Consider the following 21899-nt stretch of genomic DNA (forward strand, 5'->3'; position numbering starts at 1 on the left):
AACCAGGCTTGTGTCGTACATAGTATAGGCCATGCTCGCTCTCATTTGACAAAATATGGGGAATCTTCGGCCACCAAACATTTTCTCCAGCACCATTCACATGCGAGGTTGTGCTCAGCTTGCGTTTTCGGACGTATCATTATTCATTTAGAAAACCCTCTACTGTGGGGCATATGGAGGCTCTTCCTCTTTCTTTCTTTCTTTTTTACTATTTCCTATTAGAAATGAAGTCTAGATAGTCCCACATTCTTGTATTGCTGAGATTTGGCTATTTTGGCAAATAAACTTTACCAAAGACTCAAAGCTGATAGAAAGGAAACAATTCTAACAATTGTTTTCAAGAAAAACTTAAATACAGATTGCTGGGTATCACAGCCTACGACATCCAAAAGCCATAGGCTTCTGGATGCTTCCACTGGCTGCCTTAGGAGCCAGCTCTCCTGCTCTGGGCCTCGGCCTGCTGCTGTGTGGCCGGGGAGAGCCAAACTCTTCCCAGGAGCACAGATCTCTGATCAGGTCCACCCTGAACAGCGTCCAGGTCCCTCCAGCCTCCCTGAGGCCCAGCAACAAGGAGAAAATGGTTTCCTCTGTCTCCTCCTCCAAGGAGTCACGGCTTTTCCTTTGCCACCAGGAACATTCTGAAACATATTTCCTGTTCCCTTCCTTGTCTGCTCCAGTGATTGTCCTCAGGATAAATTCCTGAGAAGGAAATTTCTGGGACAAAAGTTACCCGCATGTTGCAGGTTTTTGAGACACAGTGCCAAATTGCTGTCCGATGGGGCTGCGTGTCATGGATTATTTTTGCCTTTTTTTTTTTTTTTTTTTTTTTGGTCTCTTAGCTTCCTGATAAAGCACTGAACAGCCTGGGTTGATTCAGCCACCAGACCAGATAAACAAGCTGGCCTGTCGCTATTACTGTTCTCTGCAACTAGGAAAGGAACTCCCTAGGATCCCGCCCAGGACCTGGAATTCTGAAGCTTACAGACCAGACACCTTTGCACCTCGCTCCCCCTGCTCTGGCCCCACCCTCCCATCTTTCCCCACCCCTGCACCTGGGTGGAGCCCGATGCCAAGGCGGCAAAGCCTCTCAGTCTTCCAACCGTGCTCTGCCCAGAGCGGAGGCCAAAAGAGGGCCCTGAGCCCGGCCCCATGAGGACGCTACTGACCATCCTGGCCGCGGGATCCCTGGCCGGTGAGTGCCCATCACCCTGTGGTCAGATCCCCCCCCCCCACCTCCCCCGACACCCGGGAGGGTTGATCGGGGTCTTTTCCCCCATCCCAGCCAGTTTCGGTTTCCTCTCCACTAGGGCTGAACTGGATGATAAGTTTCCCTGGAGAACTGGGGGAAACCTCAGGGTACTGGGGAGAGGATGCGAGGGCCCCTCAGACCCTGGGTTCTTCTGGAGACTCAACTAACCTCTAAACTCAGGGATGCAGCCGGCTGTCTGAACTGGGGGTGCCGGATCCCCTCACCTCAGTGGTTAGAGAATTGGCCCGAGGGAGGCAGACCTCCTTGGACCACTCGAATCATTCTGATAGCTGTATGGTCCCTTCCTCTGCTTCTGGCTTTCACTGGCCCAACAAGGGGAGGTGGGTGAACAACAGAGGGACAAAACTCGAGTGCGGCCATGTTTCCCTCCTCACCTCTGGGGCTGGGGGGCTCTTCCGGTCCCTCTCTCTAGATCCCAGAGAGCGCTTTGTCCCACAACGTCCAGGCCTGCCGCGTTAACGGGTCTTAAAACACCCTTTGACAACAGAACTAGCAGGCATGGTTTCCAAACCCAATAAAATCGGTTTCTTGATTTACCGTTATAGAGAAATTTCAAACAGATGCGTGAGATCCCAGATTGTGTCTCTGCTCCAGGAGAGGGGTAGTACAATTCAGGGAACTTTCCCAGGAAGTGAATGCATAGTGCTGACTGAAGAGCGGGAGGGAGGGTCCCTGCAGGGCCCTTTCTGGCTCAAGTGCAGGATAAAGCCCATAAAGAGCCGGGGGCTTCCCAGCCCCCTCTGCTGCTGTCGCCTGTCCCCTGCGTAAGCTGGTGGGATCCACAGTGCTTCCTGCTGCCGCCTGGGCCCCTCCAGTCTGTCCAACTCCGGCATCAAGATGGGTATTCCCAACACGCTGCGCCCTTGATGAGTGAGGAAGACTTGTTGCCTCCCCCGAAGACTCCATTCTGATTGGAAGTCTTACAAGCTCCGGACCCTTTCAGATGGGGACCGAAGGGAAACAGTCTTAGGAGTTGTTCAGAGCCAAGAAGGTTCTCCGGGACCCAGGTCTCCTCTGCCCTAGCATTCTGAGGCTGATTCCAGAATATTTTGAATTGTTTTTGTTTGTTCGTTTTTCCTTAGCTTCCGACTTGTTGACATAGAATTGTTTTTCCAAGCAAACGTGGGAACTTCCTTTTCTAGAGGCTACTGGTCTGTCAGTTTCTAGACAACACATGGGTGTCCAGGATTTCACAATGTAGACTTTCACCCAGGAAGTGCAGACACAACACAGGTTGGGGAACACATGATGGAGCTGAGGAGAAAAAGAAATGAGTGAGGTAGGAGGAGAGGAGAGATCCTGTTAGCCCTCAATCCCCCCTAAAAGAAGAATCCAGGCAAGGTCCATCCTCCTCATTTCTGGAAGCCAACTTCAGTTCCCTCCTGAAAAATGGTGCCAACCTCCTCCCAGCCTGGGCCCCTCACCTCCCAAGCAAGTCTCAGCCTCAGCCACCAGGCTCCCCCCCAACCCAACTAGCCCACCAGCATACTGACCCCAGCCAGCAACCTTTCCACTGTAGCCCCTAACGAGGGGTGGCTTAGACACCCCAGACAGACCCTGACCTTCTCTCAAATCCACCCTCGCTCTCTCCTTTACCAGCTTGCCCTACCTTTACCACCCCACCAGAAGCCACCATTCAGTTCTGACTTCAAATTGGACTCCCTCCCTCAACTTAAGACCCAGCCCTGAATCCAGGATCGCTCACTCCCTCCAGAACAGAGCCCAATTCTGCCCAGACTCAGATCCAAACAAGATGTCAGCCACACCTTGGGGCCCAATAGCATAGCCGCCACATTGGCTAGAAGCAGTAAGACACCCCCCTGCACCCCCAGACCCCTAGGCCTTGTTCTGAGAGCTCCAAGAAACCTGGAACACAAAGATCTCTATAGCTGCTGGGACTGACCAACCCAGGTTCAAAGAGGAATGCGTCCTTAGACCTTGCCAGTGGATGCACAGCAGGGTCAGGTTTGTCCTAACCCTCTTTCCCACCCTCTCAGGTGCCTCCTAAGCCCATGGACCCCTCTTGCAGAAATATCGTATGTAGACTCAGAGTGGGGACTAAATAACGACCCACTCCTTGGGCCTGTTGTGGTCATGGTCACGTCCAGGGTGGGTGGAGGCACACACACATCAAAGACACATATGTACACAAGGCCCCAAGGCCTTGGCGCAAGTGGGTCCGCACCTGTTTATTTCCCACCCCGGCCAACCAGGCCCTTCTGAGCACGCTCAGAGCCAGCTGTCAGTTCCGGCTCCCATTTTCCTGCGCCCCTCTTCCTTTCCACAGACCAAGCGTGGAGGGCTGAGGGAAGAGCTTTGGAAGTGAAGGCTCTCATTTATAGTAGACGTTGCTTCAGGGGCGGTGGTCCCTCCCTGGTCCTCTTCTCGGGGCTCTGGCCCTTTGCTGTCCCCTCCTTGCCCTCCTGTATCCCCCCATGACCAGTCTAGCACTCTGATGAGTTCTGCAGGCTCTGTCATATACTAACTGTGACCCTGAGCAAAGAAACGTCTCTGAGAGGCGCCTGGGTGGCTCAGGCAGTTAAGCGACTGACTCCTGATTTCGGCTCAGGTCACGATGTCACAGTTCGTGAGCTCGAGCCCCGCATCGGGCTCTGGGCTGACGGCCCGGAGCCTGGAGCCCGCTTCGGATTCTGTGTCTCCCTCTGTCTGCCCCTCTGGGGCTTGCACTCTGTCTCTCGCACTGTCTCGAAAATAAATAAACATTATGGGGCGCCTGGGTGGCGCAGTCGGTTAAGTGTCCGACTTCAGCTCAGGTCACGAACTCGCGGTCCGCGAGTTCGAGCCCCACGTCGGGCTCTGGGCTGATGGCTCGGAGCCTGGAGCCTGTTTCCGATTCTGTGTCTCCCTCTCTCTCTGCCCCTCCCCTGTTCATGCTCTGTCTCTCTCTGTCCCAAAAATAAATAAACGTTGAAAAAAAATTTAAAAAAAAAAAAAAAAGAAAAGAAATAAACATTAAAAAAATTTTTTAAATAAAATAAAAGGGCGAATTTTATGGGATGTGAAGAATGAAAATAGTAAATATAATAATATATCATGAATACTGAATATAATCATAAATAATAATAACAACAATAAAGGTAGCTCAGTAAAGAATAGAAAAAGAAGTCAAGGAGAGCGGGGATGGTCCGTTGCAGAGTCTCTGGTGAGTAGGACCCCTCATCGGACGGCTTGTTGGGAGGCTGGAGGCAGGGTCCTCCTGCCCATCTCCTCACACTGCTCCCCCGCTTCCTGCAGCTCACGTGGCTGAGGGCACCTCGGATCTTCTTCAACACGTAAAATTCCAGTCCAGCAACTTCGAAAACATCCTGACGTGGGACAGCAGGCCGGAGAGCGCCCCAGACACGGTCTACAGTGTTGAGTATAAAAAGTAGGCTTCCCTCTCCACATGACCTCTTTTGATTCTGCTCTGAAACCGACCCTTCCGAGAAAATCCCCCTGTGCGGTATGTCCCCACCCCCCCACCCGATGTTATACAGCCTGCACCACCGCCCGCCAGATAGAGCTTTGCTCCTTTGTGGTTTCTTTTGCAAAGGGAGAATATGGTGATGGTTAAAATTCCAGGCTCCGGGGTCAGACTGGCCGGCTCTCGCCTTTATAACCCTGGGCGATGGGCACCAAGCCTGTGTCCCATCCGTAAAGTGAGAGGACCTTCATCATCGGATTGTTAGGTAGATTAATTAAGATAGACCCATGAACACTCGTGCCTGGAAAATAATAAGCTACCAATAGTTGTTTTATTCTCATCAGTGAGACTAGCTCAACAGAAAGTCATGCCCACCCCCTCGAGCCCGTGCCCTCATTCCTGCCCGTCTCCCTTCCCATGCAGGGGAGGAGGTTGACGTGGGCTCAGGGGTCTGCAAACCCGGGTTCCGTTGCTGGTCCTGCCACTTTATCCCGCGGCAAGTCACTTCCCCTCTCTGTGCCTCAGATCCCTCATCTGTCAAACAGGGATAACAGTGCCTTCCTCAAAGGCTTTTGGTGACGACGAGCCCAGAATATGAACTCAGGCTGGCTGAGTTCAAATCCCGGCTCCCCAGGCGTAAGCTCCAAACACCTGCCCAGATATTGCCTCTTTAAGCCTCAGCTTCCTTATTCGAAAAGGCGGGAGGATGATATATGAACCTCACGGGATCACCGTGAGGACTCACAGATCATCCGCATAAGGGGCCTGGGACACAGATATGCGAAGTAAATACTAGATATCGTTATCATTATTAATAAACCACGGGCCCAGTGCCAGGCCCGCTCATTGAACGTGTGCCCCGGTCCCTCCCTCGCCTCCAGGTACGGAGAGAGAGAGTGGCTGGCAAAGGAGGGCTGCCAACGGATCACCCGGAAATCCTGCAACCTGACCTTGGAGACGGGCAACCCCATGGAGCACTACTATGCCCGCGTAACTGCTATCAGCGCTGGAGGCTCGTCGGCCACCAAGATGACCGACCGGTTCAGCTCCCTGTATCACAGTGAGTGGGCTCCCCTCACTGCAGGGAAGGGGAGGGGGACGGCCCAGGAGGGCTCTGGGGGCCGTTAGAGACGTGGCTTTTAAGGAAGGTAGCCGCAACTACAGAGCATCCCATGTGCACTGTTCATCTTCCTCCAGCTCCATCCCGACCTCCCGAGGTCAGTCGCCTTCACCTCGCCTCTTGACTACAACCAAGGCCTCCTAACACAGCGCCCTACTCTGGCCTGGACTCTTTTCCGGTCCTCAGTCTTGGTCTCTGCCTCAATATCACCTCCTAAGTGGGCGTCCCCGCTCACGGCCCCAGTGACCTCATTTCACTACATGGCCACCTGTTATTCTCTGCCACAGTCAACTGTTCATTGTCTCGACAGCTCATGTCACCATTTGCTTACGTGTATAGCATCTGCCTTCCCCAGTGAAACACGGACTCCATGTGGAGGCGTGGAATCCCCTGTATTCTCGGTCCTTCGCATAGGGCCTGGCACGTGGGAATTAATACATAACTGATGAATGAATGAATGAATGAATGGAGTAGGAGTTGCCAAACTCCCCACACAAGTTAAGCAGGTGGTGATGTTCACTTACTGACTTAACAGCCGTGTGGCTGTCCAAGAAAATTAAAAAGTAAAATTAAACAAGTTATTTTTTCTTGGCTTGTCCAATTAATACATATTTAACTGCAGAAAATCTGGAAAATATAGAAATCCACAAACAAAAATGAAAGTAGCCCAAAAGAATCTGAACACTTAAACATAACCATAGTTGCTAGGGACTCTCTCTACTCTTTCGTAACCTGGTTGGTAGGTGTTTTTCAAAGAATGCTATCAGGAACGTTTGCCCGTGTTGTTAAGCATTTTTCCACGACGTGGACATCTCATGGCTGCAAAATGATCTATTCGATGGAGGTAGTCTTCGTTTACTTCCCTCATTCCCTTTTTGAGGATTTTTAACTCAGTTTTTTATAAACAAAACTGAAGCTCACATTCTTCTAGTTCAGATGTTTTTGATCTTGGTGGGTCAATGGACCCTTGAGGGATTTTTATAAGTTAGCTTCAGGAGGAGTAGGGTTCATGAATCCCTAAAATCGAGCGGAAAATATTTGTATCTGTAGGTACATTTTGGGGAAGAGAAGTTCCATAGCGTTCATCAAATTCTTAAAGAGGTCTGTAAACCCCTAAGGGTTATTTGGTTATTGGGAAAATTTTGTCTTGAACGAGATTGAAGTCTTAGGTCTGGCCTTTGAGGCCGAATCAATAATTTCAGGCCCCCCAAACATTATTTAGGTTATGTAGTTGAGCCATCAGTCCCCAAAGCTGTCATAGCCAGTAGACTTAGGGAAGGGTGCTCTGGCCAGACTCGAGGTGGGGATTGAGAAGGCAGGGTAAGGTCATGGTTAATCTAGGGGGCCACTGCCCCTCTCCCTGGGTGCTTCCCACTCACCCCTGGGCACCCTTTTGCCAACCTCAACCCCAAACACCAGTTGCTTGCAGAACTTTTGTCTTCTCATGAGTTTGTGTAGCTGATGCTTTCAGAGCATAGCTGGGGGTGGGGGTGGGAGGAGAAGGGAAGCAGTCAGTCCCGTCCCAGGGTCCGGGGCAGTCTCAGACACTACTGGCTGGTTCTAGCCCTTTCTTTTTTGCGTTTCCTTCTCCCCTTTCTAGCTACCATCAAACCACCCAATGTGACCTGTATCCCCAAGGTGAGATCCATCCAGATGATTGTCCATCCCACCACCACGCCTATCCACACAGGGGATGGTCACCGGCTAACCCTGGAGGACATCTTCCCCGACCTGTCCTACCACTTAGAGCTCCAGGTCAACCACACCTACCAGATGGTAAGTGTATATGTCTCCCTGGTCCTTCCCTGCCTTGGAAACTCATTTCCCTCTCAATTAGATCTGCATCGCTTTAAGTAGAAAGGAGATGTGTTTTCTATATATATGTATTTTTTAGCATTCTCTGAAACACAGCCCTCCTTCTTGTAGATCACATACACAATAGCACTAAAGTCTCTGACAAGTCCTGCAAAGCCAAGTCTTCAGTTTTAATTCATTGAATACAACTTCTCTCAAATCTCTTGACCAGAGAAGCTCTTTTTACTTTGCATTATTTTTTTTTAACTTTATCTTTTGCCTAATGCCTTATAAAATCCTGGAGAGCAACCTCTATTAACATCTTCAGGTGTCCGCTTTGGAAAATGCTGGAATCTATTTCCACTGCTGCAGTTCTTTTTGCTGGTTCTCCTCTATTTTCAGTAACTGGATACAGGCAGTGTCTTAAGATCACTAACAAGGAAAGGTGGAAAGCAAGGGTACAAAGGGTCAAATCGCATACAAGGTATTTCTTTTATATCCAGGAAACACGTGTTATTTTCTCCCAGCAGGTGCCACGAGTCCATAATTCCATTGAATGACTATTGTTGCACCCAAGATGTTTATAACCTAGTAGATGAAGAAGGAGCAAAAACAAGAATTCAGATAGTTATAGAAAGAGGAAAATAAGGGTATCGTGTGTGGTGGAGCAGGGGTGGAGAGGGGAGGGGGGAAATGGCAGCTCAAAGAGTTCTGGAAAAACTCCCAGAACTTTCTGGTGCCAGTGCCAATTTCTGAGACGTGCCAAGTAATGCATGCTTCTGATGTCCCTTAGTCTTTACCATAACTTTAGGAGGTAGGTGCTATTATCTCCATTTTCTGAACGAGGAAACAGAGGCTCAGAGAGGTTCAGGCACTCGCTCAAGATTGTTCAGCAAATAATAGCAGAGTCAAGATTCCTATCCAGCTCTGTTCAGAGCCCACATTTTCCCTTCACTGGCCTAGGCTGCCCCACCATGACCGGAGACAGAAGCAAGAAAACTTAAAGCCCTACTGACAAGCACCAAATAGTCTGGTTTGGCTGGAGCGCGGGGGCTGTTTCTCAAAACGTGGCCCCCAATCGATGGCATCAGACTCTCCTGCAGTATTTATTTAAAACGCAGCCTCCTTCCAATCTACTCACTGAAATTCTGTACTTGCCTGTCTGGGATCTGAATTTTCAGTGAACGACCCAAGTGCTTCTTACCCACCCTGAAGCGGGACAACCACTGAGGTAGACGAGCCACGGGAGGTAAACCTGGGTGGTGGACAGAGAAGTTCTATTTATTTTCACAGTCAGGGGAGCAGTTAGAGATTACTGAGCAGGAAGAGTCCTTATCACGCTCCTTGTGGGGAGATATTTGGGTTTTTACTGAATATCTTACAACTTAATTCAGTTTGTGGCCAGAGAACATACTCTGTGTGTTTGCGGTCCCTTTAAATGTATGGAAACTTGTTTTCTGGCTCAGCATATGGCCCATCTGGGTGAGTGATCCATGTGTGCTTGAAAAGAATGTCTATCTTACCATTGCTTGATAGAGCGCTCTATAAATATATCAGATAAAGGCGGCTGATAGTGTTACATGCTGTATGTCTTTCCTGATTGGGGAAGGTCTACTGTTCTTTTAATTGCTGAGAGTATTCAAATCTCCACCCAGGGGTGCCTGGGTGGCTCAGTGAGTTAAGCGTCCAACTTTGGCTCAGGTCAGGCTTTCGTGGTTCATGAGTTCGAGCCCCGCGTCGGGCCCTGTGCTGACAGTTCAGAGCCTAGGGCCTGTTTTGGATTCTGTGTCTCCCTCCCTCTCTGTTCCTCCCCTGCTCATGCTCTGTCTGTCTGTCTCTCTCAAAAATAAATAAAGATTCTAAAAATATTTTTTTTAATAAACAAAAAAATAAAACCTCCACCCATTTGTCTATTTCCCCTTTAACTCTGTGCAATCTGGCCAGGCATTGTGTGCATGAAACTCCGTTATCAAACACATACACAGTTCTGATCGTTACGGCCTCATTGGGGCCTAAATTGACCCTTTTATCATGAAATGTCATTTTCTCCCCAGTATGATTCTTTGTATTGAAGTCTTCTTCACCTGTTACTCATATAGCCTCTCCAGCTTTCTTATACTTAATCTCCCTCGTATATCCTTTTACCTCCATTTATTGTCAATTTCACTGTCTCATATTTAAAGTACATCTCTTGAAGACAGCATTCTGACCATCTTGGCCCTTTTCCTTGAGATATAATTCACATACCATAAAATCATTCCTTTTAAAGTGTACAACTCAATGGCTTTTAATACATGCAAAAAGTTGTGTGACCATCACGCTAATTCTCCTTATCCTATTGATCTGTTTTTGAGTTCTCTGGCTCTTTTGTCACCTCCCATCTGCTATTAAGAACACTCAAGTGCGATTCTTATTTCAAATATTGTATTTTTCAGTTCTAAAGTTTCCAATTTTCATAGTTTCTATTCTGATGAGACTTCCTAGTCACTCAGTTTTAGCACATTTTCTTTCACTTCCTTGAGCGTATTTCTACCAGCTGCTTGAAAATCATTGTCTGTTAATGCCAGATTTGAGTCATCTTGGAGGAGGGCACCACTGATTGTCTTTTCTCCTGAGTATGGATCACATTTTCTCTTACTCTGCCTGCCTAACAATTTTAGAATGTATCCTGGATGTTGTGAATGGTATACTGGGGGGGGGGGGGGCTCTGGATTCTGTTCTTTTCTTCCAAAGAGTAATTGACTTGTTCTGTTTTATTTTAGCAGGCAGGTAATTTGGCTGGGCTTCAAACTCCAAAATGTCAGTCCCATTCTTTGACCTTTACCTGGACTGCTTGGAGTTTATCCTACTCACTTTAGGGGCCAGCCGGGGATTTGGGCCAGGTTTACACTCAGAACTTGGGCCTCCTGCCTCTCTATGGACCAGTCCTCTCTGCGGTCTCTCCCCTCACTTTTAGTTGTTCTGATTGCCCAGAACTCTCTCATATTATTATTCAAACCAGTAAGATTACAAGGTTTCTATTTAGGTTTAAACCACACCGCAAGCTAAAAGACATTTTTTTTTTTAATTTTTTTTTTCAACGTTTATTTATTTTTGGGACAGAGAGAGACAGAGCATGAATGGGGGAGGGGCAGAGAGAGAGGGAGACACAGAATCGGAAACAGGCCCCAGGCTCTGAGCCATCAGCCCAGAGCCTGACGCGGGGCTCGAACTCACAGACTGCGAGATCATGACCCGGGTGAAGTCGGATGCTTAACCGACTGCGCCACCCAGGCGCCCCAAAAAGACATTTTAAAAAATGACAAATCCACCTAATGCCTTTCCCTTTCTGCTTTCTCCAGTATCTGCCTGCTTTTGCTTATTCTCTAATGCCTACAGGTGGTTTTTATTTTGGCCAGAGTTTACAGTTGATGCTTTAGGGAGGGTTAGTCCAAAGAAGCTATAAATTACTGGGAGCAAAAAGAAGAGAGATCGAATATGAAAGTGAATGAGATGGGGCGCCTGGGTGGCTCAGTCGGTTAAGCGTCCGACTTCGGCTCAGGTCATGATCTCCCGGTCTGTGAGTACAGCCCGCGTCGGGCTCTGTGCCGATAGCGGCAGTAAAAAAAATCTGGGGAAGGAGGAATCTTGGGCCTTGGCAACCTGCTGGACTTGTATCACACGATATTTAACGTGTGCAATTTCAACCGTATGAGTTGCACAAAACAGTGAGTTGTAAAATCCGTTTGTATACTCCTTCACACACTTACACGCCCCTCCAAAAATAAACATAAAAATAACCCTAAACCCTGGCCTCCACATGCCTGCAAAGGGGAAGATGTAGCTGAAAGGCAAAGAACGAAGAAGAAAATTCTTAGCTTTTGAGGCCCAATTAAGGCAGAAGCAATGAGGAAGGCATAAGAGAGGGACGGATATTCAAGGGTTTTTGATACTTGACAAAGAAGGAGGAAGAGGAGGAGGAGAAAAACTCGGAGAAGGGGAGATAATGGTGATGTTGGTGGAGGCGGTGATGGTAACAGCAGCTAGCCTAAAGAGAGTGCTTCATGGGCAGACCCTGTTCTAGTGAAAGCACGTGTTGCTCGGTGACCGATTGGGTTTGCAGATAAAGCAGAGGGTAAGGGAATAGGAATGGAGCATTGCGGACCAACCACCAGCTTTTGGTGTGGGTAGCTGGTGGACCATACTGAGTGCAATAACCCAGGCAGAGGGGTGCACAGGCTTGCTTGGGCCCCATACGGAGACTAGTGTGTAAAAGGGGTCACTCTGCGTTCTCTATCAAATTCAGCACCTTGGAGGCAAGCAGAGGGAATACGAGTTCATTGGCCTGACCCCCGACACAGAGTTCCTTGGAGCCATCAGGATTTTTGTTCCAGCCTTGGTCAGAGAGAGCGACCCCTACATGTGCCGAGTGAAGACCTTGCCAGGTAAGTCCAACTGGAGCCAGAGGGAGGTGGGACTCCTGAATTCGAATCTTGACTCTGTGCTTTCTTCCCTCTAACCAAGGTGAGGTCTGGTGGCCCACCAAAAACTACAGAAGGATTATTAGCGTATTGCCAAAGTCAATGTTTGTTTATCCATCATTGAGTTAGCTGATGGGCTGTTATTAAACGTGTTTAATCCCTACCCTCCAACCTGCTGGATATCCTCTCTCTGATCAGCGTTGTATATACCCTGGCAAATCCACCGTAATATTAACCCAGGTGAGATATACTGGGAAATAATCTGCAGAAGGGAAAGCAGAGATGATAAAAAGTTCCCTCAGTATCTTCCAAAGTCCAAGAACAGTAACAGTGATAAGAACTAGCATTTCTTTTCTTTTCTTTTTTAATTTTTTTTTTTTTTTTTTTTTGAAAGACAGAGAGAGACAGAGCACAAGTGAGGAAGGGGCAGAGAGAAGGAGACACAGAATCCGAAGCAGGCTCCAGGCTCTGAGCTGTCAGCACAGAGCCCGATGCGGGGCTCGAACCCACAAACCATGAGATCATGACCTGAGCTGAAGTCGGACGCCTAACTGACAGAGCCACCCAGGCACCCCAAGAACTAGCTATTCTGCAGTGCTAGCCAGGGACCAGGAACCACTAACCACAATCCTCATGAGCTACCTATGAGACAGGTACGATTATCACCCTGTCTTACTGAAGACACTAAAGTTCAGAGTGGTTAAGTAACCTGCACAAGGGCACACAGGCGGTGAGGGATAGAACAAAGCTGAATTCAGGAGACCATGTTCTCATCACCACGCTACTATAGAAATCGTTTTGAGTCATTGGCTCAGGGAGATGGTGCAAGTTGAGAAGATGAAAGTGATAGGAGTGGGTCGGATGGATTTGGAAAAAGAGTCTCCTCCTTAGTCATCAGGTTCAGATTCACGATGTCAGTAGGTGATTTCTGTGCTAATGAGGAGGCGAGGCAGCTGCCAGAGGCTGGGCCGTGGGGCATGCCTGTAGCCGGGTAGAATCATCCTCGGGGAAGCTCTCCTCCCCGGTGTTGTTCAGAAACTCAACTCACCAGTCGCCCCAAGAATGCACAAGAGACTGATTGCCTCCACCCAAGTCCCAGTGCATTAGTTTTCGGGGGAAAAGATGCCTGGTCGAAAGGCCAGCGCTGGCCACTTGCGCGGGGCAAGCCTTTCCTGGGGAAGGGCCACGGGGACACCAGAATAGAACTTGGCAAGAGCAGAGCTGGAAAAGGAAACCGACTGTACAGGCACCAAGCTGGGAGCATGTATATGATTTGTGACTCTTTCCCCTGGATGGACTAGACACATGTCCCCCATTCCTGGTCTACCCCAGCCCCACCCCACTTTCTGCCAATGTGCAGCCCCCTCTATCCTTATTCTTCTATTGGCTTGTCCTTACACGGTCTAGCTCATGATGTGATACCTTTTATTTTTTTTCTAAGACCGTAGATACTTTTACGTAAGTCACATTTCTTATTGCCTATTTCTTCCTGACATCTAGAAGTCACCTTATCCTTCAAAATTAAGTATATCAACAACAATTCCCGCCATTTATTAAGTACCCACTCCATTGCCAAGCACTATGTGAAATGCTTTACATGCATTATCCCATTTAATCTTTATAACAATCTTGCGGGTTGGGTAGCCTCACCCCCATTTCACAGAGGCGGAACTCTGGCTCAGAGAGGCTAAGCAACTTACCAGCAACTGCACAGCTGGTCAGTTCATCTAATCTTGAAGCCTGGGCTCTAACCAGCACTTTGCAATTTTGTTTTTGGCTAGGCCTCTCTACTGCACATTTATGTCTCTTATTTCCATTTCAGAGTGATATGTCCTGCCCTTGACCCCGTATCACGCAGTCTGTCTTATCGCAGAGTCCAGAATTTCCACTTTACTTCTCAGGATGTCTGGGAGGGTCACAGAGCAACATCTGAGCATCTTGATGCTGGAAAGGACTCTAGGGGTCATTTCACCCCATATCCAATTTTTACAGATGGGGAAACTAAGGCATCCTTGTGTAGTGCCTATGAGGAGAGCTTTGTAGTTGAACATGACAATCCTGGTTCTCCACCGAGCAGCTGTGTGCCCTTGGCCAAGTCACTTAGCCTTTCTGAGACTCAGCTTCATTATCCCTAAGAAAGGAGCATCTCTGGCCCTCAATGTTTGGTAGGATGTCATAGGCAGAGCACCCACACCTTGCATATAGTAAGAGTTCAGTAATTGCTGGCTCTTATTCTTAATAAATAGACCAGAGGGGCTCCTGGGTGGCTCAGTCAGTTAAGCGTCCGACTTCAGCTCAGGTCATGATCTCACAGTCCGTCAGTTCGAGCCCCGCGTTGGGCTCTGTGCTGACAGCTCAGAGCCTGGAGCCGGCTCTGGATTCTGTGTCTCCCTCTCTCTCTGCCCCTCCCCTACTCATGCTCTGTCTCTCAAAAATGAGTAAGTGTGAAAAAAAATTTTTTTAATAAAAATAAAAATAAATAGTAGACCAGAGAGGGTCATGCAGCAGAGAGAAGGATTCTCAGCATGTCAGTGGCTGAGCCAGACCTCTAACACCCCGCATTCCAGAGCACCAAGAGGAATACCGTGTGACAGGGGACAGGGTTATCACTGAGGTGGGAAGCTGACCCAGAGAGGTCAACAGTCAGAGCTGGGGAAGGGCGAGAAGTGGGCTAGAAGTGGAGGCTCCAGAGATTCCCAGGGTTCACAGCAATTGTCAAGGTCACTGACAGCTGGCAATCAGCATCCCACCACATGGGGGGAATGGAAGGAGGGTGGCCTGGAGGGTCAAAACCCCTGGAGAACACAAATCACCAGTTTTCGCAAAACCCCAACTATTGCTTTCTTACCACGCCCCCTACCGGTCCCACCTGGGCTGGTGACAGGAAGTGTGTCAGGCCAAGAACTGGCAGCATCAGTCTCAAAGATGCGGGACCACTGGGAGAAGGCTCTACATTAAAGCCCTTAGTCGTCCTTCTCTTTCCCTTTTAGAAAGGGCGGTGCCCTCCCGGGCTCCCTCCTGAGCAAGAGCTTCCCAAACACCCAGCCCATTACCTTTGTAGGGAGGCACAGAGGACAGGCCCCTCCCATTGCCACTTCCCCCCACACAACCCCCTCTGCCTCTGCCCCCAGGCCCCTGCTAGGGAGGTAGGGCTGTCCTCAGACCCAGGCAACAGAGGTCACTTTAGAAGGCTCTGCTCCGGCCATACTCTGGCCATGACCCTCCCCACAAGGTGAAGAGTCCTTAGGTCCAAATGCACAGATTCTCCCCCGGAGCCTGTGACCTCCTAGACCACACTCTGAGTACCTGGGACCCCAAAATTCCCTGTACAAATGCCCTGAGCGAGCCTGTGTCCAGTCTAGCGGATCTGTTCCTTGCGTCCTTCCTCCCAAGAGGAGACGCTGTTGATGTGCAGACCCTTAGCCCAAAGGATGGCCGTTTGTTTGTGGCTATTTGTTTGGGGGGGGGGGGGGCACATGGATGAGCTTGGCTGTGTGGGCTGGGGAGTCCACATCCATGTGCACAAGGCCCCTGCCAGAGAGGGATAGAGCCAGGGTGGGTCAGGGGCAGGCTCTCCCTGCACCCCCACATTTCAGCGGGGACTCCCAAGGAATCTAAGAATCCAAAATTCAAACCTAGCCTTCCAGGTTGTTATGTATTTTTTTAATTTTTTTTTTATTTGAGAGAGAGAGGGAGAGAGAGAGAGAGAGAGAGAGAGAGAGAATCCCAAGCAGGCTCTGCGCTGAGCCAGGTTGTTATGAAAAATATATTCGTCGGGGTGGGAGCATACAACATATTTTACTGTCAGAATGATTTATAAATTCTGGATACTTAGGCATCTAGTATGTGGCCCCCTTCTTGTGCTCTTGACCCTGCCCTGCACACGTTGGGAGTAGGAGAGACCTTCCCAAGCCTGGCCCAAGAGGGCAGGGCAGGGAAAGCACCCAGCCTGCAGTGTCCACATGGGATCCGGCCCAGACCAGATCCCAGCCTCAGTCTTCCTGCTCTGGCCCCTTTGCCACCACCCCCCCCAGATCGGACGTGGACATACTCCTTCTCGGGCGCCTTCCTGTTCTCCATGGGCTTCCTCGTCGCAGGGCTCTGCTACCTGAGCTACAGATATGTCACCAAGCCACCTCCGCCTCCCAACTCCCTGGTGAGCAGTTGCGCCTGGGGCCGGAAGGAGGGGTCCGGGGGGACCCCAAAGCAGCAGGGGCATGGGCCCAGGGACCCCTGGCTCTCCCTGAAGGGGAGGGAGAAGCACATAGTGCAGAAAATTAGACTTCCTTTCTCTTCTCCAACCCAAAGCCGACAAAGACATGGCCCAGCAGGGTGTATTGGAGAAGGGTTGGCGACGGGGGACAGTGGGCTTGGTAAAGAAAACCCACGTGACTTGAAAGCATCCACGTCCAGGCAGGTAACCTAGGAGAGCAGGCAGCTACAAGGGGCTGACAGCAGGTGGGCACTCGGGGGAGCCCTGGAGCTCACGTCCTGTCAAAATGGGCCTCCCTGGAATCCGGGCCAGTGTAGCCAGGGCTTCTAGGCCCTATGTAAGCCCCCCAAGTCACGCCCCAATATGGCGGCCAGCACCGGCTGTCTGTTAAAGCCACAGGGCCTGCTGCAGAGGCCCGACCTGACGGGTCTGGGGCTCTAGGAGCCGGCTCTCGTTTATGCAAGGGACAGAGGAGTTGAGGGCATTTCACAATGTCAAAGCCCAGATGAGCCATTTCCTGTAGAATTCCCCTGCCTCCCCTTCTCCCCCAACCTTTTGCACCCGGCCCCCTATATCAGGCCCTTGGGGACTCGTGAGTGACGAACAGTGTGGGCCACCACCTCGAGAGCATACCCCCAAGGTAACCCCCAATGTGAGCTACCTACTTCCTCGAGAAAGCACAGCCCCTCTCTCTTTCCTTCAGATAGCCTAGACTTTAGAAGTGGCCCTCCACTAAAGCCTGAACTGGGAGCCCTGTTCCTTCACAGAGGCCCAGCATTCAGAGAATTCTCTGGAAAGCCAAGGGGGTGTGCGGCACGTGCATTTTGAAAAGTGCCCCAGGTGGTCTACCCCATCCCCTCTGCCTCTCCTTGGAGGACCCCAACCATCCACGGCACCCTCAGGGAGCTGAGAACGTGCCCTAACGGGTAGACTGTTGTCCCTGCACAGAACGTCCAGCGAGTCCTGACCTTCCAGCCTCTGCGGTTCATCCAGGAGCACGTGCTGATCCCTGTCTTCGACCTGAGCAGCCCCGGCAGTCTGGCCCAGCCCGTACAGTACTCTCAAGTCAAGGTCTCCGGGCCCAGGGAGCCCCCGGGAGCCCCACCACTGCACAGCCTGTCTGAGATCACCTACCTCGGGCAGCCAGACATTTCCGTCCTCCGGCCCTCTGGAGTGCCGCCTCACCAGGCACTCTCCCCACTGTCCTGTGCGCCCCAGGCTTCCCCGGAAGTTAGGCCCCCACCCTATGCACCTCAAGTAACCCCCGAAGCTAAACCTCCATCATACACGGCGCAGGCCATCTCTGAGGTCCAGCCTCCCTCCTACACTCCTCAGACCACTCCAGACAGCTGGCCTTCTTCCTATGGGATGTGTGTAGAAGGTTCTGGCAAAGACTCCCCACCTGTGACACTCTGTAGTCCCAAACACCTCAGGCCTAAAGGTCAGCTCCAGAAAGAGGCACCAGCTGGAAGGTATATCCCCGATGGCCTTTCTCTGCAAGGGATGACCTCCTTGGATATGGGGGACCCCCAGGAAGCAAATTCCTTCCACCAGCATCTGGGAGTTCACACGGACAGAGTACCTGACCCCAGTGTGCTACACAGAGGGGAACTAGGGACACCGTCGTACCTGAAGGGCCAGCTCCCCCTCCTCTCCTCTGTCCAGATCGAGGGCCACCCTGTGTCCCTCCCTTTGAACACTCCTTCCCTCCCCTGTTCCCCCACAGACCAGGAACCAAGTCCCTGGGGCCTGCTGGAGTCCCTCGTGTGTCCCAAGGACGAGGAGCCTGTATCTGAGACTGAGGCCCAGAGCCCGGCCCCTCAGGCATCAGACCTGAAGCAGCCCACAGAACTGGACTCTCTCTTCAGAGACCTGGCCCTGACCGTGCAGTGGGAGGCCTGAGCGGAGAACAGGGCGGGCCTGGGGCTTCCTCCCTGTCCCCGCCCTACCTCCCATCACTGGCTGTCACTCCCACACCCGACCATGCTGCACACTATGCAGCCCGGCCGCAGGTGAGTGCCCTTGAAAGAACCGAAGGAAAGAAGGACACGGGGCCCCTGCCATGGGTGAGCTATGGTTGGAGCAAAACCATGATAAGGACTGCAGCGGGGGAGTTCTGGGTATGCATCGTATGCAAATGAGCATGTGCAAGCAGAGCCCTGAGGGGAGAAGCAGTGTGGGGAGTTAACGCAGGAGGCTTCACGGAGATCCGGCGCCCCCCTCTCCTAAGATGCTGGACACCAAGTTCCCCATCCCGTTCCTGGCCAGATTCGTAAACGAGTTGGACAGAGAGTGAGGTCTCTACTTCCTCTGTGGTTCCCCTATCCTGAGAAACTGAGTCTGGGAAGGACGCCTCATAGCAGGCTGGGCAGAACCAGAACAACCTGCACTCTGCCAAGGTCGAGGTGGCGCGAGGGAGGGGCGCGGCCCGGGGCTCATTCCAACCCGGCTACTGCCTGAAATCACACCATCTCAATTTCATCCCCCTGCCGGGGGGCTTCCCCCCTCCCCTGGAATGCAGGTCCCAGGGCGGGAGGACACACACAAGCCTTTCCTGCCGGCGGCGGACGATGAGGGTTCAGACCCTGTCTTGAGAGCAGGGTTTGTAAGGAACACGGGGTCATGTGGCCCCTGAAGTAGACACAACAACAAAGTGCACTTACTTGACAGCTTTGGAAACTTAGCTCATCTGGGTTCAAATTCCAGCCTTACCACTTACCGGCTGTCTGACTTCAAGCAAATGAATCACTACTCGAAACCTCAGTTTCTTCATCTGTAAGGTGGAGATAATAACACCTACTTCACGGCGGTGTGGCGAGGATGAAATTAATTAACGAAATGTCTATAAAGTACTTAATTGTGCCTGGCACATGCACAGTGCCCAGGAAATGTCCTGTTGTGATGTTTTACAGTAAGTGACCCTCCCCCCCTCCCCCTCCCCCCCCCCCCCCCCCCCCCCCGCCCCCAGGATGTGGCTTCACGCTGGGCATTTTCTCGTGGGCTCACATCACCCTGATCTTCTCAGGATTGCTCTGGGCCAGGCCAGAGGGGCTGGGCTATCTGGGGGAGGTGGAAGGAAACAGGGTCTGAAGACAAAGGTTCCCTTCTGGCTGAGGTTGTAGGAGGAAGTTGTTTAAGGGTGGGAGTGCCGTTCCCAGAGGACAGCTCACCAGAGGCGGTGAACATCTCTCTTCCTGCTCCTAAGTAAGGAAAGGGCTCCTTGCTCATGCCTCAGGGGGCTGGCACGTCCTTTGTCCCATTTCCCTCTCAGATGAGCCCTGTGATAAGATAACCGAGGCCCAGAGAGAAGGGACTCGGGGAGGGGCACCATGACTTAGCTGGAGCTCAAACCTAGTGCTTTTCATCCTCATCACGAGAAGGAACTTTCCACGCTGGTTTGGATGCTCAGAGATGAGACTCACGGGGATTAAAGAAGGGGGCCCCAATGGGGTCCTTAAGGGGTCAGGACCTGTCATCACCCTCCTGTCCCGAAGCCCGTTCTGAATATTTCTGAAAAACAGGGCCAAAGTCGGGTTGCCTGAGCATGACCTTCCCGAATATAGTGTCCTCTCTGCTCTGTACCCAGATATGTCTCCCCTCCTCTTCCTCACCCCCCCCCCCCACAACACAGCACCAGGTGCTGGTGCTATTATCTGTTTGTAATTAATACTTAACATCTTCGGGGTCACTGGTCTAGACCTAATATCTCCATAACAGAAGGGTGGGCCACCCTCCTGATGACCCCAGCCCGCTCTCTCAGCAGCCGCTGAGGCGGCCCCAATGACTGTTCCCCTCCCCCCACACTGCAAACAAGTCTGCTTTCTGTCCCTTGAGGTGAACCTGGCCAAAGGTTGACTCTCTTCACCTTGTTCAGTAATGAGAAACAGTTTGACTGTTCTCACCAGGTAAGAGGGTTGAGGAGTCACAGAGATGATGTTTTTAGGCCCTAAACACCTCTTCTGACTCACCGGGCTGCGAAGGTCTCTAAGCAACTCAGGGTGACAGACAGATGTCCCAACTACTCCCTGACTCTCGGAGGGTGGTGTCTGAGTGCCTGAGGAGAGAGATGAATGGCTCTGAGCCCTGTGACCCTCCTCAGGACGCCCTGTCCCCACTGAGGGACAGGCACCAGGTCTCTGGTCTCCCAAGCAGGCAGCCCAGACCTGCAGATAGGGCTGGAAGCAGCTAGAAGGCAGAGTGTCTGAGGCCCCCTGGAGCTGGGATGAGGCACTGGCATCCCTGAGTGTCCTAGGCCCTGACCCCATTACCAGGACTCCCCATAGCCTGGCCCCATCTAGCCCAGTGTTCACAGCAGAGCCCGGCCCAGGAGTAAACACAGCTTCCCCGGCCCCACCCCAGCCCTGCTAAATCCACCGCTCCTGGGGCATCTGTATTTCTAATAAACACCTTCGGCGATTCCTCTCGGGCAGGTGGAGGGAACAATGCCCTCACACCACCAGTTTCCCTGTCCACAGCCTCAAATCACCTCCCTGGAGTCACCCATCCCCTGGGTGGGGGTGGGGGTCCAGGCTACTCGGGTAGCACATGCACCTGTGAAGTCCGCAGACCTCTGGCCTCTCAAGGCCCCCGGCCCCAGGAACATACAGGGGTTGCCTGAGTCTCCTACCCAGAGAATAGGGCCCCTGGGACTGGACCCCTCTGGGGTCCCCGAGGCTGGATCCCTCTGCGCCCCTCCCAGGTCCGAGTGTCAGCCTGAACAAGGATGTTATGACCACATGTCAGGGCCAAGGCTTGTCCCCTGTCGCTGTCCCCACCCCAGCTTCCAGAAAGTGGGACAGAGACAGGAATGGCCTCACCTGCTGTTGCTGGTGGGTCACAGCCCTGAGACCCTAGCCCCCTGCTCAGCCCCTGGGGCTGCTTGAGCCCGTTTTCCTTTCTCACTCCAAGGAGGAAGCGGCATAAGGAAGATACGCTTAGACCGAAAGTATGACAAGAACAGTACCTGGAATTAACCGGGGGGGGGGGGGGGGGGGGGGGGAGGAGAACAACAGAGGGAGGGATGGGAGACAAGCAGGCAGAAAGGAGGTGGTGAGAGAAAGCATGGGGCCAGACAGCACTCTGCTTGGCCACCAGGTGAAGCCATCCCCCCAAAAACCACAGTTTGGCTGTGGTCTGAAAAAGTGCTATGGAAGTTCAGGGTGGCTGCTGGGCGCATTTAAACAACTGTCCTTAATGTTCATACATCCGGAGAACGCAAAAAAAGGGGGAGGATGAGAAGGAAAGGAGAGAAGGGGGCACTGGCCGCCAGCCAGGTACTTTATCGGGCAATGTATGCATTTTAACCTCGTTTGACTCTTACAATCATTCTGCAGGATAACTATTGCCCAGAGAGGAGGCCAGGGTTCCTCCGTGACTGAGTGCAGGTGCCAGAGGTCGGGATTTAAACCAAGGTTTAGGGGCGCCTGGGGGGCTCAGTCGGTTAAGCGTCTGATTTCGGCTCAGGTCATGATCTCACAGCTTGTGAGTTCGAGCCCCGCGTCGGGCTCTGTGCTGACAGCTCGGAGCCTGGAGCCTGCTTCCGATTCTGTGTCTCCCTCTCTCTCTACCCCTCTCCTGCTCATGCTCTGTCTCTCTCTCTCTCTCAAAAATAAATAAAC

The 21899-nt window shown here is 51.6% G+C and overlaps 1 protein-coding gene across 4 annotated transcripts in view; it reads left to right on the forward strand.

Annotated features, from left to right (window-relative positions):
• The first annotated feature begins 916 nt into the window (after positions 1-916).
• IL22RA1 (interleukin 22 receptor subunit alpha 1) overlaps positions 917-21899 on the forward strand; it is a 36323-nt gene continuing 15340 nt past the window's right edge. The window contains exons 1-8 of one of the 4 annotated variants that reach the window (XR_007155154.1): positions 917-1192; positions 4526-4658; positions 5576-5754; positions 7415-7590; positions 11894-12032; positions 16103-16224; positions 17230-18293; positions 18988-21215. Coding sequence is in view for 2 of the 4 variants with exons in the window: in XM_047873366.1 (XP_047729322.1) it covers positions 1150-1192; positions 4526-4658; positions 5576-5754; positions 7415-7590; positions 11894-12032; positions 16103-16224; positions 17230-18183 (1746 nt within the window). In the remaining 2 variants the exon portion in view is untranslated. Of the gene's footprint in view, positions 1193-4525; positions 4734-5575; positions 5755-7414; positions 7591-11893; positions 12033-16102; positions 16225-17229; positions 21216-21899 lie in introns of those variants that run through there. The other 3 variants (XR_007155153.1, XM_047873366.1, XM_047873367.1) reach the window with 3 other exon arrangements.

This window comes from Prionailurus viverrinus, chromosome C1, assembly GCF_022837055.1.
Source record: "Prionailurus viverrinus isolate Anna chromosome C1, UM_Priviv_1.0, whole genome shotgun sequence".
Classification (NCBI taxonomy): Eukaryota; Metazoa; Chordata; class Mammalia; order Carnivora; family Felidae; genus Prionailurus; species Prionailurus viverrinus.